The following is a 17,158-nucleotide window of genomic DNA, read 5'->3' as shown; positions in this document are numbered from 1 at the left end:
TCCTGTAAAACCACAACAAATTCCTTGTGTTTGCGCACACTTAAGTGGTGAATAAAGCTCATTCTGATTCTGATTCTAATAAGAAAGCACCCCTACAACAACTTCTGAAAGTGAACGGTATGCGTTTTACTCGAGCATTACATAAAAATGTCATTTTAACATTAATGTAATCATTTTAACATGAATTTAGGAACTGAATAATAAAAAGGAAAAGGCCACCCAGTAATACCTGATTCCTGGCAACAACAGCTGCCTGTTTTTAATCTTAAAATGATATATATTTGTACAGTGCAGGGTCTGTGGTGCTGAATATGACCTTAATGCTGCAGCAGACGGTTTCCATCCTCCAAGCTAATGGAAGATCACAACCCATAATCCTCAGTGCTGTTCCCTCAACAGTGTTTGGTAGTTTTATCATGCCACACCATGATGCTGCAAGCCAAACCCCCTGAGAGGTGCTTAAGTAGATCTTCCAATGTATAAATACCACTTCAAAACCAAAAAAAGGCCCTCAGTCGGCCGTCAAAAGCTCAGACATCAATGGAGTCGAGCATCTGTGGAGTGGCTCAGAAATCGCTGTTTGCATCAGTGCGGTATGAACGTTTTTGTTAAATCACTATCTAGCGACTAGGACAGCTGTGGGCTGTGATATGAAATCACCCTGATGAATGTGTGTGGCATTTGCCGTGATTGCCTCTGATGAAATTTTTAGTTTTGTATTGCCGGAGGCCATAATCCCAGAAATACCAATACGGCTGCATCCATGTGAGAACACTTTGATAAGAAAGCTCATTTGCTGATACTTTTGTCGCCATCATTGTGAGTATAAATATGATGTTTATGTGAAGGCAGGCTGATCAAGAACTAACAGACTTTTCGCTCGGTTGAGTTTGTTCATTTTGCCATCGTTTGACATTTGGCTTATGTCCACTTTAAAAAAAAAAAAAAAAAAAGATCCCTGTTGGCTATGATTTACTAATAAAGACACTTTATCAGGGTATGAAGAAAATGTATGGAATTCATTTCATCTAGATGAAAAACTATTTCACTCCTGGGGGAATGTATAGAGAAAATATATTGAATATGATGTATGTTTTTGGAAACGTTTCATCAGTGCACGTTATTGCAATGACAGAATTGTTTGTAATTTTTCATCAAAATGTAATAACTCGCACTTACCTCTGAAATTACTCTTCTTTTCATCTAACTTTTCCTTGACTGTGTTGGCTATTGGTTAATGTCAACCAATAGATACGTACAGTTGCAGGAAAAAATTATGTAAACCCTTTCTGTGGATTTCTGCATAAATTGGTGATAAAATGTTGTTAGATTAGAGTCGCACCAATAGACAAAGACAGTCTGCTCAAATAACACACAGACGTTGTTTTTACATCTTTATTGAACACACTGTTCAAAAGTTTAGTGTTGGTTAGATTTTTAAAATGTTTTTGAATGAAGTCTTTTCTGCTCACCAAGGCTGCATTTATTTGTTCACAAAATACCATAAAAACAGTAAAAATGTGAAATATTATTACAATTTAAAATAGCTGTTTTCTATGTGAATATCTGTTAAACTGTAATTTATTCCTGTGATGCGCAGCTGTATTTTCAGCATCATTACTGCAGTCTTCAGTGTCACATGATCTTCAGAAATCAGTCTAATATGCTGATTTGCTGCTCAAGAAACATTTCTGATTATTATCAATGTTGAAAACAGTTGTGCTGCACAATATTTTGTGGAAACAATGATACATTTCTTCCCTTTGATGAATAGGAAGAACAGTCTTTACTGTCACTTTGGATTGATTTAATGCATCCTTGAGTGTGCATTAAAAAAAGCAGCTTTTGAATGGTAGTGTATGTGAACCTTTAGATTTAATAAACAGTTGACCGTCCTTTTGACAGCTGTAACCTCCACCAAACGTGTCCTGTAATTGCGGCTCAGACATTTACAGCGGTCAGGAGGAATTTTGCATCCTTTCTTATTAGAACCCTTTGCTTCAGCAATATTCTTTGGATTCGTGGAGTGAATCGCTCGAGGTCTTGCAAAGCCGGGTTGAGGTCAGGACTCTGACTCCAGAAGGTGCATTTTCTTCTGTTGATTGAATCATGTGTTTGGGTTGTTGTCCTGTTGCGTTTCTCAAATTCAGTTGACTTTACTTTCTCCTGATAAATGTCCTGATATATTTTAGAATTCATTATGTGTTCAATAAAGACATGAAATCAAATTTGTTTAACAATTTATGCAGAAATCCAGGTAAATCCTAAGGGATCTCATACTTTTTCCTGCAGCCGTAGCTGAGCTCTTTAAGCATTATTGAGTCTTTCAAACTGCAGTGCAGGAAGCTTTGTGTTTTTGTATGCAATAGTTTGCGCTGTTCACAACCACTGACAGTGGGCTGAACGTAGCTCTAGCAGATTGATGACTGAACACACGCATTACAATTGATGGACGCTTTTTTAAAATTTTTTATAAATAATCTCTCCATCATTACACAGTGCCTTGACAAGTGCTACACATGCACACACACACACACACACAAACACACATCAAAACATCTAACTCTGCATTTGGTTTTACATGTAAAGCAGGCAGTTGAGAGCATTGAGGGCATTGTCTCTAAAATATCTACTTTAAAAAAGCCTTCGATACAATTAATCATAACATATTAATCAATACATTTGAATGGTATGGGATCAGGGGTGTAGTATTGCGCTGGGTGAAAAGTTATTTAAGAGACAGGAAACAATTTGTGAAGTTGGGGGGACATTCATCGTCGTGCTTGAACATTGCTTGCGGCATCCCCCAGGGGACAGTATTGGGTCCAAAATTATTTTTGCTTTCTATAAACGATATTTGTAAAGTATCAAAAATAGTAAAACTAGTTCTATTTGTGGATGATACAAATATTTTTTGTTCTTGGGGGAATTTAAAGGAGCTACTGGAGACCACTAGTTCAGAGATGTGTAAATTAAAAAGGTGGTTTGACAGAAAAAATGAACATTAAACTTTAATAAAACTAAATGCATGTTATTTGGTAACTGTAAAAAGAGTACACAAGTTCAGATACAGATAGATGGTGTGGATATAGAAAGGGTTCATGAAAATAAGTTTATTGGGGTGATAATTGATGACAAAATAAGCTGTTCAAAAAATGATTTTGGTCTATATAGCTAATTTTGCCCTTCATGACAACTGTGAGGGGGGTGAATTTTTTTATAACTCATCCGTTTAAATTATATTAAGCCTTAAAGTTCTGCATAATTAAGGGCGTGGCCACTTGAGTGACAGGTGGATTGCCGCTGCTGTCACCACCGTCGAGCTCCCGCCTCTTTGTCCATTTTCGATTATCCGGGAGTGACGCGCGGTGACGCGCTGCCAAGATGGCGACGGCTGGCTCCGCCTACTTTAGGCTTCAAAACGCTCGTCGGAAGTCTACGGGTGACGTCACGGACACTACGTCCATGTTTTTATACAGTCTATGGTTAAGGTGTACTAGTGCCACCTGCTTTGTTGGAGTGTGAACTGGCCCTGGGTTATTTACAATATTAGTGTATGTGTAGTATTAACACAATATCAATATTTAAAGCAACTCTATGTAAGTTTTTTTTTTTAAATCTTGAAATATTAGTTTCAAAATTATTCTGATGGTACGCTGACTTCTGTTAAGACAAATGGCTTTTGTTTCTTTTCTACTTTCCCCCCAAATGTCTGGGAATGTGTAGGTTTGATGAGCAGATACGAAATTACGCAAAAAGGGTGGATTGCTTTACGGCAGCAACAGATACATGTGTGAGCTTTCCAGTGGTCAGGTCAGCCTTCAATGATGCATTGGCCGATATTTGGCATTTCTTAAATATTGGCATCGGCTGATAGGTTTTTCTATTTGGCCGATGTGTCAGAATCCGAATCAGGACTATAGAAACCCATTTCCGCCAAGGTAATTGTGACGTTTCTCTCACAATTCAGACTTTATTTCTCACCATTGGGAGTTTACATCACAGAATTGCAAGGAAAGTAGTCAGAATTGTGAGATAAAAAGTTGCAATTACCTTTTCTATTTTTGTGGCAGAAACGGGCTTCAATATACAAGACTTTTATTCCAATTCTCGGTCTACGTTACTTTGCTCTCTCTGTTTAACAATTCTGTCAAATAAATTATTAGACAGAACTGTTAAACAAAGAAAGTAAACGGTGTGCGAAAGATTACTTTTCTCATCTGTTGTCAGTATTCAGCAAATGTGCATTTATATAACTTAAGTCTTTGAACATCTAATAAACATTTAATTCAACTAACCTTGCAAACTTTCAATTACTTCCTTTTTATCAATTTCTTTATTTGTGAAAAATATTATAATGGGATTACAGAATCAAGAATTAGTTTTTTAATCAAGTTCAAATTGTTTGTTAACATTTATTTTCAAATTATTATATGAATATATAAATATTATGTAACAAGTATAAATTTAATTTCAGCAGTTGGTATGTACGCATGTGTTTTAAATTAAATAGTGTGATACCATATTTATTGGCTTTACATTGACTATTGTCCACTCTGCTCTCTCTGAGATATTGGCATCGGTCATCAGAAAATCAATATCGGTCGACCGCTAAATATATATCGGTCAATCCACTGATATATTTACGACAGTAAAATCCACTCACTTAAATGTAGGAGGCTCACAAAAATACACAAAATTACATAGAGTTGCTTTCATTTTTTAAATATCACATTTATCCGTCAGTTCTAGTATATTGCGACTCTGCTACTATGTGTGTTATATGGACAACTTTGGCCTGTTTTTCATTACTCTTTGATTATTACCCTGATGCAAAAGTGGCAAACTCAAAACAAAAGGCCAGCTCTATGAAAGAAACGCTCGGAAAGCACGTCTCTCTGCACTTCCTGCTGATGACTGTAATTATCTTAATAAGTTCACACAGCTATTTGCGAGCTGCGGCTGGCTTGACCAGAGTTCAGCACTCACGCTGCACATTTAATATGTGTATCAGTGAGCAGGAGAGGAAGGGCTTTGTTCTGTCATCAGTTCCCACTGCATCACTCCAAAGGCCAGCGGACCGGTCCTGCACATACGCATAGACTGCATACATAACCAAAAATCAAAAATGATATTGATTTCAGTGAAGGATGAAAATCGTTCATGTGTCCAGAATGATTGGTTTGGTGGGTGGGCTGTGTGAATAATGTGTGATTCAGTTGTGTTGAAGTCACTGTTTTTGTTCTGTCTCCTGCAGGCGTTCACTGCACGCATGGCTTCAACCGCACCGGCTTTTTAATATGTGCCTACCTGGTGGAGAAAATGGACTGGAGGTTAGATAACACACATGAGCACTCACCCAATCAGCACATGTAGATGGGCACAAAATCAGCTTTTTTTTTTGCCCACCAGCCATGGAAAATGTCAAATCAAGTTACCAGAAATGGCCCTCTTTGCACAGGCAATTCATTGCTTAAAATATCACTTATTAAAAAAATAACTAAAGTATTCAACAGGCTAATTCATACCTGTAACGTCATTAAAAAACAGGTTCATGAGTCATTTGTTTGTGATGTTTTTCTATGCATTCCACAAAGACTACATGATAGAAAGGCTAAGCACCTATTGTATCTGTTAGTTTTCTAGAAGTAGTCTTCTTCTTCTACTTCTTCCACTTGGGAAGCCCATTGAACCACTTGCGGGAAAGTTATAAAATTTGGCACACAGATAGAGGACAGTCTCAATATTAACCATAGCAAATTTGGAGTCTCTATCGCAAACTCTGGCATGTTAACAAATTTGATGAAATTCGCTCAAAAATGGACATGAGGCTATCTCTTCGCAACGCTTTAGCAGATTCTGACCAAACTTGGTACCTGTTACACAAAGCATGACCTGATGGCACATGAGGAGTTTCACCACGTCAGCACCTACTGGTCAAAAGATATAAAAAATGTACAATTCTGCTTATAACTTCTGTGAACTTTTGGCCAGTTTGGCCAAAATCATCAGATTGGCCTCGTTAGATTCGGAACGGCATACCGAGTCGAACGATTCCTAATTTACCTCTGTCTGCCTTTTTGGGCGTCGGCCATTTTAAGTTTTGTCGTAAAATGCTATATCAACAAATGTCTTTAACAGGGGTCACCAACCCTGCTGGAGAAAAACAAAGTCACCTACAACTTGGATGCCCTGGGGGTAAGCAGATAAACATCACATTTTCATTTTTGGGTGAACTAGCCCTTTAAGTCTGCAGGACGGTAACTCTTCAGGAGCAGGGTTGGAGAACCCTGGTCTTTACTGAGTAATTAAAGACAGCTCTTCATTTTCCCTCTGTTGTGCTTGTTGCAGCTATATTTTTAAAACAGTTTTTTTATATAATCACATTTAATTCAGACTGCTCATAAATTAAAAATATAATTTCCTTGTGTTTAAGCAACTAAATTTAAGGGAAGATGAGCAAAATAATCTGCCACTGCTTAAAAATACCCACATTTGACTGGTGGCAGATGTAAATTTCAACATGAACTTAGTAATGATATTATATTATTATTATTTTTTTTTAAGGAATCAATTCTTTTATTCAGCAAGCATGCATTAAATTGATCAAAAGTGACAGTAAAGATCTCTATAAGCTTACAAAAGATTTTTATTTTAAATAAAGGCTGTTCTTTTGACGTTTTCTTTTTTATTCATCAAAGAATCCTGCAAACAATGTATCATGGTTTCCACATTGTTTTCAACATTGATAATAATCAGAAATGTTTCTTGAGCAGCAAGTCAGCATCTTAGACTGCTGAAAATTCAGCTTTACATCACAGCAATAATTTACTGTACATTTTAACATATATTCACATAGAAAACAGTTCATATAAATTGTAATAATATTTCACAATGTTACAATTTTTACTGTATTTTAATCAAATAAATGCAGCCTTAGTAAGCAGAAGAGTCTTCTTTCAAAAACATTTAAAAATCAATAATGATTTAAAAATAGAGCTGTAACCTCTGTACACAAAGCAGTGGGCTTATAAACACTGTTTTAATAGGCATTGCACAGAAGGAAGATCAAAAGCAAATGTCATTTAAACTTTTCTGAAGATAGTCGGTTCCCCCTTATGCATTCATAGAATTAATTTATTCATACATTCTTTCATGTAATTTATCTCTCAGCACTCATGTCGTCACACAAATCAAATCCTACGCCTGCATGAGACTCTTACTAACTTTGCTTAATGCTGAGCAGTATTTACAGCAAGTTTTTCAAATCGTGATAATCAAATACGGTTTTAATGATCATTTAAACATGAAAGGGTAATACTAACCATCTGGATGTTTATCGTCAAACTGGTAACCAATTCATCCCTATGCTTGACACTTTTTTTGTCATGATCTGAGTGCCCAAAAAACCCATGCTGAATGATCACTATGTCGTAATTACAACGGGAAACTCTGAATTTACTCAGTGGGAGGCTTGTCATTTAAAGAATCGTGGTGGAAGATATGAAAATATACTTTTCTTTAGTCAGGTTATATGTGACCAACTTACCCATCATTCTCTGTGGCAAACACGATAATGACAGAAAGCACTAATAAAAACATGTAAAACATCACACACCATTTTGTTGTTCTGGTGATCAAATGTTTCCTGTCTTTGTCTATAACTGAAGAAAGAAATGTGACAATCAGAGTCACTCTTACAGCATTAGGTATACAGCGCCCCCTGGCGGTTCTAGTGTAAAAAAAAGCTTGCTCTAATCTTTTTCTATTCTATCTGTTTTCTTTTTATTTATTATATAATTAAAAACAACAACAACAAAAAAAAACCTTGCAATGTGTACTGCGTTAAGCTAACTGAGACTTGTTATATAGCATTTGAGTATCATTGCTCTCTTGTTGATTTTGATTGCTTCCATTGTCCTTATTTGTAAGTCGCTTTGGATAAAAACACTGATAATAATCATCATGTTTCTTGAGCAGCAAATCAGCATATTAGAATGCTTTCTGAAGATCATGTGACACTGAAGACTGGAGTAATGATGCTGAAAATTCAGCTTTGATCACAGGAATAAATTACATTTTAACATATGATAATGTTTACAAAAATAGTGTATATTGTATAGAATATTACACAATATTACAGTTATATAAATATTATTATTTCGCAATATTACCGTTTTTTTTCTGTACTGATTAGTTTTTATCTTTGATCAAATAAATGCAGCCTTGGTGAACAAGAGACTTTTCAAAAAATCTTATCAACCCCAAACTTACGGTAGTGTACATAGTTCTGTTACATATTTGGGCATTTATGTGCTGTTAATTGAAGTAAAAAAGCATGTTTCGTCAGGTGTGTGTGAAGACCAGTATGTTGAGGTCAGTCTGAAGACTTCAGGCTTCTGCTCCAGATGAGTCTTAATTGTGTTTTAGATCACTGTGTTTGCTGTTCCTGGTGTCTGTTCGGACTTTCTCACTGGAGTTTTTAGTGCATCTGAGTGAAGCTAAAAGGTGTTAAGAAGAAATCAAATTGATTGGTTTTGAGTTTATCTCATCGCAGCTCTGTTCTGGAAGGGTTGTGAACAGCACTGAATATATGCTAAATGCAAATAATAAAATACAACTAACCAGTCAATCGTGCAAAGTTAGGATATAGCTAAATACACAATGCCAGCATGGATAGGTTGGATAAAATGCCTTCATCCTCAAACATCATGAACAGAACCGTTAAACAAAAAACAAAAGTGAACAAAAGTTAAAGAAAACATGACTCCGTCCGAATGCATTAAATACAGGTTGACTTGCATATGATCATATGATCTGTTCTGCTGTTTAGCCTTATGTCAAATTAATGTAATGCATGGAAATATTATTTCAGTGTTTGAGTTTTAGGACATTTTTTATTTTATTTTTGTATGATAATCAATAATGGTACTGTTTTGGGTCGTCACTGGGTCCATATATTTTGGTCCTGAAGCTGTGTAACAGCCTATAAGAGCTTGAGTTTGTAAATCCAACCTCTTCCACACCTGCTTTGGCTAATCGATACTTCATTATATTCAGCCAAGCATGTTAGAAAAGACATTGTATTATAATAGCCTATTACACCACCCAAATATGTATTTACTTCCTTCTAATTCTCGTTGTCAGTGCAGGCTTGTTTAGCTTAATATTGACCGTTATGAAAAGTGACTAGTGTAGCCTGCATAAAAAAGGCTTGAACATAAAACAACAGGACAAAAATATAGTTGATGACTAGACATAATAATTTTATGACTCTAGACACTTCTTTGTGAAGACAGTAGCATAATACAGTGAAATAATATGTTCTTTAGTCATTCAAAAACAGCTGTCATGTGCATGGGTAAAATTTACTCGCTGGCACTTTTAGGTATACAGCGCCCCCTGGCGGTTCTAGTGTAAAAAAATCATTATATTCAGCCAAGCATGTTAGAAAAGACTGGGTTGTATTGAGGAGAGGTTTTAATTGTTTTATTGTAAATCTTTCACTATACTTTAGTTTTTATTTTGATGCCATGTGGTTGTTAGTGAAGACATACTGCTGTAGCTTAAAGCAATTCATCTGTCATTTTTATGGTGACTTGGCTAGGACATATCGTATCATATTATGCGACCGAGGCAGATTTCTTCAGTTTTCTTTTGTGGTGATGCCATGAATATAAACATGATATCTGGCAGCAAGGTCATCTGTCTTATCTCATAATTACTCATGCATTAATAATGTTTATTCAGTAGACTTTGAGCTTTATTATAAGCGGGGGATTCTACACTAACTTGTATAAAAATGAGGTGTCTAAAATCCTATTGAGATTTGAGCACTATTCAATGGTTCTTTTTTATTTTGCTGTTGTTCTTCAATACATTTCAGAGCTCAGTGATATTTATCACTGTTTAAAAATGCATATTTTAAATGGGCTTTTTAAATTGTTTAAATTCTTGAATATTTGTACAAAATGTAAATAAATTTTGTTATTTATATTAAATTATGTATAATTCACAGTTAAGATTTTTTAAGTTTTAAAGATGTGTTTCAAAGAAGTTTCTTATGCTCACCAATTTGACCATAAGAATTTATTTAATCAAAAATAAAAAAAACAGTAATATTGAGAAATATATTACAATTTAAAATAACCTAAAACTTGTTTTATGTGAACATACAGTAAACTGTAATTGATTGCTGTGATCAAAGCTGAATTTTCAGTGTCACATGATCTTCAGAAATCAGTCTAATATGCTGATTTGCTGCTCAAGAAACACTTCTGATTATTATCAATGCTGCTTCATATTTCTGTGAAAACCATGATAAAAATGTTTAGGATTCTAAAACCAAATTGGAAATCTTTTGTAACATTATAAATGTATTTGTTACTTGATCAATTTAATGCATGCTTGTGAATACAAGTATTGTATAAAATGTACTGACCTCAAACTAAGTAATTATAAAAGAAGTACACATGAACTACAGAAATATGTAATATGGTTTAGAAAATAAAATAAGTCAAAATAGTTTTACAAATAAATACATTTACATTTAGTCATTTAGCAGATGCTTTTATCCAAAGCGACTTACAAATGAGGACAACAGAAGCAATCAAAATCAACAAAAGAGCAATACATGTAAACATGTAAATATTAATCATTAAGTGCCATGTTAATACCACCGATTCATTTACATAGTTCCATAATTCCATTATGGAAATTCCATAATTTCCATCTATTCTCATTTCAATTTCAAAACTCTTGGTCAACAATCCATAATAATTGCTCAAAAAGTTCACAGAAGTCTCATTATTAAAATAAATAAATAAATATTACATTTTAGTGAAAACCTAGTGGAAATATCTTCATACCACAATTACATTTAACACCACATTTTTCATACAAAGTATCTACTTTTTAATAATGGCTTTTGGGTTCAAATGATGGTTTCTGGAAATAAATGAACATTTTTAATTTTTAAATACAAATATTTTCAAATGTCAAACATTAAAAAAGATAATAGTTTTAATTTCTTTACCTTTTAATTAATTCATTTTTTTAATTGAATTAATCAAGAAATTAGATACACATCAAATCAGTATTTTAATCATTTTTTATGAAAATTTTTCTTTAAACATATTTTATATTGCACTCATTCTGGTCAGTAAACCCAGGGTTGGAGATATATTTACAAATCGCTCTTTCTGACAGCTGAAGAATGCAGTGTATCCTGAATTCACAGCGTGAGTGATTGTGTGTTTTGTGGTGTCAGTATCGAGGCCTCTGTGGCAGCGTTCGCTCAGGCTCGGCCCCCGGGAATCTATAAAGCTGACTATCTGAAGGAGCTCTTCCGCCGCTACGGGGATGTGGAGGACGCGCCACCCGCCCCTGCTCTCCCCGAATGGTGCTTCGATGATGAGGAGGACGAAGATGTGGATGATGATGATGGGAATGCCATCGCTCAGGGCTCCGAGCCCAGCTCCTCTCACTCCAGTCAGGGCAAGAAGAAGAAAGAACGACTAAAACTGGTGATTAAAACTCGTTTCAGCACATTCTTTCGTAGTCTGGTTTAATACAGCTCATTAAGAAGGCTCATAACTGACTGTGTATCAGCTCGATGTAACCTGGACTGTTCTATTTAGTGTTTTGGGTATCAACTTCCTCTCCATTTGAAATGTTAGTGTGCAGATGTGATGGGTGTTTGTTTGCTTGCTTGTGTCTCAGCACGCTATGTTTCTGGAGGGAGTGTCTGTCAAAGGAGTCACTCAAGTCACGTCACAGCCCAAGCTCGGCATGATCCAGAGGAAATGTCAGGAGTTCTCTGAGTGGGACAAGTGAGTCTCTCTGTGTGTGTGTGTGTGTGTGTGTGTGTGTGTGTGTTTTACCACCCACAGACTCTTTCCAGCTCTGAGCCCATGTGACTGATATGTCAAGTAATTGAAAATGTTGAGATTGTGAGGACAGTAAATGTGTGTGTGGCACAAATAAGAATTAACTTCTGATGTATTTATTTAATAAAAAATGGCTCAATGAAATATCATGCTTAACTTTCAGCAAATGCCGCTTGTCAACCTCAGGATGTCAAACTAAATATTATATGAGCTGTTTTATTTTATGGATTTTATATGAGGTTTGAATTTTGCAACCCTGTTACCAAATTTGAAGATTTTCTAGCAATAAGCATTAAATAAACATATACTCTAAATGAAATAACATTCAGAAGATAAAAAAGAATAAAGTAAATATAAATAAAAATAAATGTAATAAACAAATAAATGAATAAATAGAAATCATATTTAAATACTACGTAATGGGTAACAGGGTTGCATATTTTAGCCTTAAGTAAGATATCAAATCATCATGACTCAGTAGGGGCTTGCTAGTTTGGGACTGAATGTTATTGACAAAGTTTTTGTAATTACTGATAACATTTCCCATAAATGAGTTTGATCATATTCAATTACTTTGGCAACAGAGTTGAATGATTGAGCTTAAATCACAGACAAAGATTTATGTATACTACCTTCAATGCATTAATACAATGTAAAACTAATTAATAATAATAAAAAAAAAAAAACATAGGTCTGGGACTGTGTTCTCTCCTGTGAGCTTGCGGCTGGTTGTAAGAAACTGGCAGGTTGAAGTGGACTAAATGATCATCAGACAGAAAAAAAATCATTTTTTTTTCACCAGAAGATGAGTGATATTTTTACATTAAAGAAACTCATGCATGGATGAATTGTAAATCAATAACATGCTTTTAGAAAATAGATGCCTTTTCATTTCATGCTGAATATAACATGATCCAAAGAACATGGTATCTGTGCCCTGAAGTGCCTAATAAGTAATGGAAAACATTTTGTGCTCTATTAATGGAAAGTGCTGAATTCTGTCGTGAGTTATTATCCTGATGAAACAGCAGCCATAATTACTTTCATTGATGAGTGGAGATCAATTAAAACGACACAGCAATGTGTCCAATAATCACATTTGTTTTTTTTTAATGTGCTTGTCTTTACGCGTCTGTCAGATCGGGGTTTCCTGGTGCTCAGCCCGTATCGATGGACCGCAGGAACATCCGTCTGTTGGAGCAGAACGTTTATAAAGTCAGCTGGAAAGCAGACGGCACGCGGTGAGTCCAGCGACTGCAGCTCAGGGAACTGAAGTAGTGTGCCGTTCACATGCTACTAGCTACACATGCTTGATTTCATTGTTGTGTTCTGAAATGTGTCAAAACCAGTGTTGTATCTCACTATAAAAACAAAGATAGCTTAAAAAGGGATATTAAAATGATAACTTTTTCTAAATATTTTTATAGCCATATTGTAGTGATTTATTTCCCAAGGCCCTGAAGTATTTGTCTGAAGTAAAATTTACTATTTTACTATAGTTTACTATTTTTGACTTTTTTCCACCTTCTCTCTAACTCTTCTAATTAAACACTACTTTTGCTGTTGTACTTTTCTACATGCAAATGAAGTGCATGAATTTGTTGATTACTGAATAGATGGTATGTAAACGTGAGAGGTCATATGTTAATGAGATCATGGTTGTGTTGTCAAGTCTCATTTAACCTTTAAGTTGTTTTTGCAGCTTAGATTAACTAATGATTTCATTTGGAGATTTAAGTTTTTAGTTTTTAGTTACGATATTTACAAAGTTTGAGGTCAGTAAGACGTTTTTCAAAGAAATTAATACTTTTATTCAACAAGGAAGTATTAAATTGATCAAAAGTGACAATAATGAAGTTTAGAATGTTGCAAAAGATTCTTATTTCAAATTAATGCTGTTCTTTTGGACTTTGTATTCATCCTGGAAAAATGTATCACGGTTGCCACTAAACTATTCGGCAGCACAACTGTTTTCAGCAGCAAATCAGCATATTGGAATGATTTCTGAAGGATCATGTGAAGACTGGAGTAATGATGCTGAAAATTCAGCTTTGATCACAGGAATAAATTGCATTTTACTATATATTCAATTAGAATTGTAAACATTATTTCACAATATTTCTGTTTTTACTGTATTTTTGATCAAATAAATGCAGCCTTGGTAAACATAAGACTTATTCAAAAACAAAAAAATCTTACCCACACCAAACTTTGGACCTAGTGTTTTTATTATTAATTTCTATTATTATTTTAAGGTTTTTGTTTGGACCAACTAAAGAACGTTTCATGTAGATGGCTGCACTTTTATATGCAAAAAAATCCTAAAAAATGACCCCTACTTAATAAGAATAACATTCTGAAGTGTTGTGAATCTGGCAGTAAGTTTTAGGAGCTCATTTTTGTTAGTTTCTGCAAGACACACTTCTCAGGATAGGAGATGGACTAAAAATGAACTCCCAAAACTTACTGCACCATGGAGCTAAGGAGAAAATGTAGAACTTGAGAAAATGGAAAAACAGCTTAGTGAAAAGTGTTTACAGTTTAAAAGCAAATAGAAAGTCCTATTTTTTTTAAATTCCTTTTCTTAATATTTTTTTGCAGATTTGCACATGTACAAGGTTTGAAATGTTCATGAAATATTTTCAAAAAATACTGACTTTTTGAGCAGCTGCATTCCTCTAGGTCAAAGATGAAAAAATGGGATTTACAATAAAGTAACAAAATTATTTTGACTTGAGTTTATTTATTAATGAGTAACGTATCTTTTGAGTGAATGTGCAAATTTGTAATGTTATCAGCTTTTACCATGTTACAACATTTAACCACTTTTTATAAATTTAAAAATTGAGAAATTCTTTCAAATTTAAATCTTGTACAAAAACTACAGCAAAAATCAGTTTGATGCATATTTTATCAATATTTGAGAAATTTAATTTGAATATTACCAGTACTGACTTCAATGGATTTCATTAAATTCCTTTGAACACAACTGCTCAAAACGGTCTAAATTTATGAAACCTACACATTCAAAACATTATTACTCTGAAATGTTTAATGTAAATGTTAAGTGTAAGTGAAATGTTAAGTACTGTAAGGTCTTTCATGACACCACATATTCTGGGGTGTGAATTTGATAGGTGCTTGATATAAAATAAATGGTGCTTGAAAAAGTCCTTGAAAGTCCTTGAATCTGGTGTTCATGAAAGAGTGGGAACCCTGTATATGCTGTAAGCCTGGAGAGCTACCATCCTGCAGATTTCAGCTCCAACCCCAGTCAAACACACCTGAAGCAGCTAATCAAGGTGTTCAGGTTACTTCATAATTACAGGCAGGTGTGTTGCAGCAGGGTTGGAATTGAAGTTTGATGGATGGTAGCTCTCCAGGAGCAGCGTTGGAGATCCTTGCTGTAAACACTTTACATGCATTACATTTACATGCCTTAATGGCACATACAAACACGTCAAGTTGATTACAGTGCCTTTTTAGGAGGACCATACCCAGATGTGTAGATCATAGTGAACGGTGATAGGTTGTTGTGTGTGTTATTCAGACACTTTTCTCCTGTCTAATGCACCGAAAGCCAGAAGTCAGGCTTAGACGAGATTAATTAAATCTGACTGTCTATAACTGGTTTAGTTTCTTTTTGGCTCCTTTTTTATCTTTTAATTAACAAGAGTTTAGTTTTAGTTGACACTAATAACATTAATGCTTACGTAATATATGAAATGTTTTTTTTTTTTTTAAAGATTATTCTTTTGATGATCTTCAAATGATCTTCAGTGTAATTTTGTGCTGTTTCTATAATGTTGGAGTCTAGTGCTCACAGAGGGCCATTTAATGATGGTCCAGGTCATTTTATGGCAGCTCTGCATGAGCTTGTCTGCTGTAATGATGTGAACTATCTCTGTGCGCTCCTGCTGGCTCATGTGCTCAAGCCAGAATCAAACGTCTGCATGAACATCATTAGACACTCCTCCATAAGACAGATCTGCTCAGAAGCACCACAGCGAATTAGCTGGTTTGGTGTGTCATAGTGATCCAAATTTAGTTGAAAGTCGAGCAGAACAGCCACGGCGCTCTGACAGAAGAATGCTCGGCTCCATCACTGAGACGTTAAAAAGATGTCGCTGATCACTTTAACTGGAGATCTATTCTAACAAGCCCATTATCCTGTGCTTTGGCCACTCAGGGCTTACAGAGAATCACTGTGTGATGCGTTTGCTGGGGGGGCGTCCAGCAGAGCGCTCTGTAATAATGACCAAACGGGAGGGAATTAAAGTCAAGTCAAGTCACCTTTATTTGTATAGCGCTTTATACAATACTGGTTGTGTCAAAGCAGCTTTACAGTGTCAAACAGGAAAATAGTTTGTCAATAATGCAAGAAGACAGTAACATACAGTCAGTTTTTCAGTTAAAGTCAGTTCATTGATTCAGTGATTCATCATCCAGTTCAGCTCTCTTCCAATAGTGTCTGTGCAATCAGTCAAGCGTCCCCAACGAAGCAAGCCAAAGGCAACAGTGGCAAGGAACCAAAACTCCATCGGTGACAGAAATGGAGAAAAAACCTTGGGAGAAACCAGGCTCAGTTGGGGAGCCAGTTCTCCTCTGGCCAGACGAAACCATCATGGTGTGGTTTAATTCCAGCCTGCGATACAGGTGTAGATGTCTTGTCTGGTTCCCGTGGTCTTGTGCTGATGGTCATCGAGGTGACGAGGTCTTTGCAGGGGATCTGTCTCTGGGACGCATCTAGTTGACACGGTCTCTGCTGATAATCAGGGCTGTAGAGTTTGTCTCTAGGTCTGGACTGGATACAGACTGGATTTGGGTGGCTACAGTGACCTCGGAATAAGAATGAAATAGACTAATATTAGCATAGATGCCATTCTTCTTACGATGTAGCGAGTACATTGGGTGTTATGGGAAGTGTTCCCGGTTCCGGTTGACCTAATTAATGCAGCCTAACAATCCTTTAATGAATTTGTATTATAGAAATGTGATAGTGTGTTATGTGTATGCCAGGTTAAAGAGATGGGTCTTTAATCTAGATTTAAACTGACAGAGTGTGTTTGCCTCCCGAACAATGTTTGGTAGATTGTTCCCGAGTTTGGGCGCTAAATAGGAAAAAGGTTCTGCTGCCCACAGTTGATTTTGATATTCTAGGTATTATCAAATGGCCAAATTTTGCAGCGGACATGAAGGACAATAATGTATTGAGGAGCTAAATCATTCAGGGCTTTATAATTAATTAGCAAGATTTTAAAATGTATTCT

General features: G+C 35.4%; 1 protein-coding gene across 1 annotated transcript in view; it reads left to right on the top strand.

Annotated features, from left to right (window-relative positions):
- The window catches only part of LOC107742988 (mRNA-capping enzyme), a 119,045-nt gene that overhangs the window by 15,018 nt on the left and 86,869 nt on the right, over window positions 1–17,158 (top strand). The window contains exons 5-8 of the mRNA XM_016556081.1: window positions 5,258–5,333; window positions 11,270–11,525; window positions 11,722–11,831; window positions 13,028–13,129. Of these exons, the coding sequence (XP_016411567.1) occupies window positions 5,258–5,333; window positions 11,270–11,525; window positions 11,722–11,831; window positions 13,028–13,129 (544 nt within the window). The remainder of the gene's footprint in view (window positions 1–5,257; window positions 5,334–11,269; window positions 11,526–11,721; window positions 11,832–13,027; window positions 13,130–17,158) is intronic.

The sequence above is a fragment of the Sinocyclocheilus rhinocerous genome, unplaced genomic scaffold (genome assembly GCF_001515625.1).
Source record: "Sinocyclocheilus rhinocerous isolate Xijiao unplaced genomic scaffold, SAMN03320098_v1.1 scaffold617, whole genome shotgun sequence".
Classification (NCBI taxonomy): Eukaryota; Metazoa; Chordata; class Actinopteri; order Cypriniformes; family Cyprinidae; genus Sinocyclocheilus; species Sinocyclocheilus rhinocerous.
This window is presented reverse-complemented; position numbering and strand designations above follow the sequence as displayed.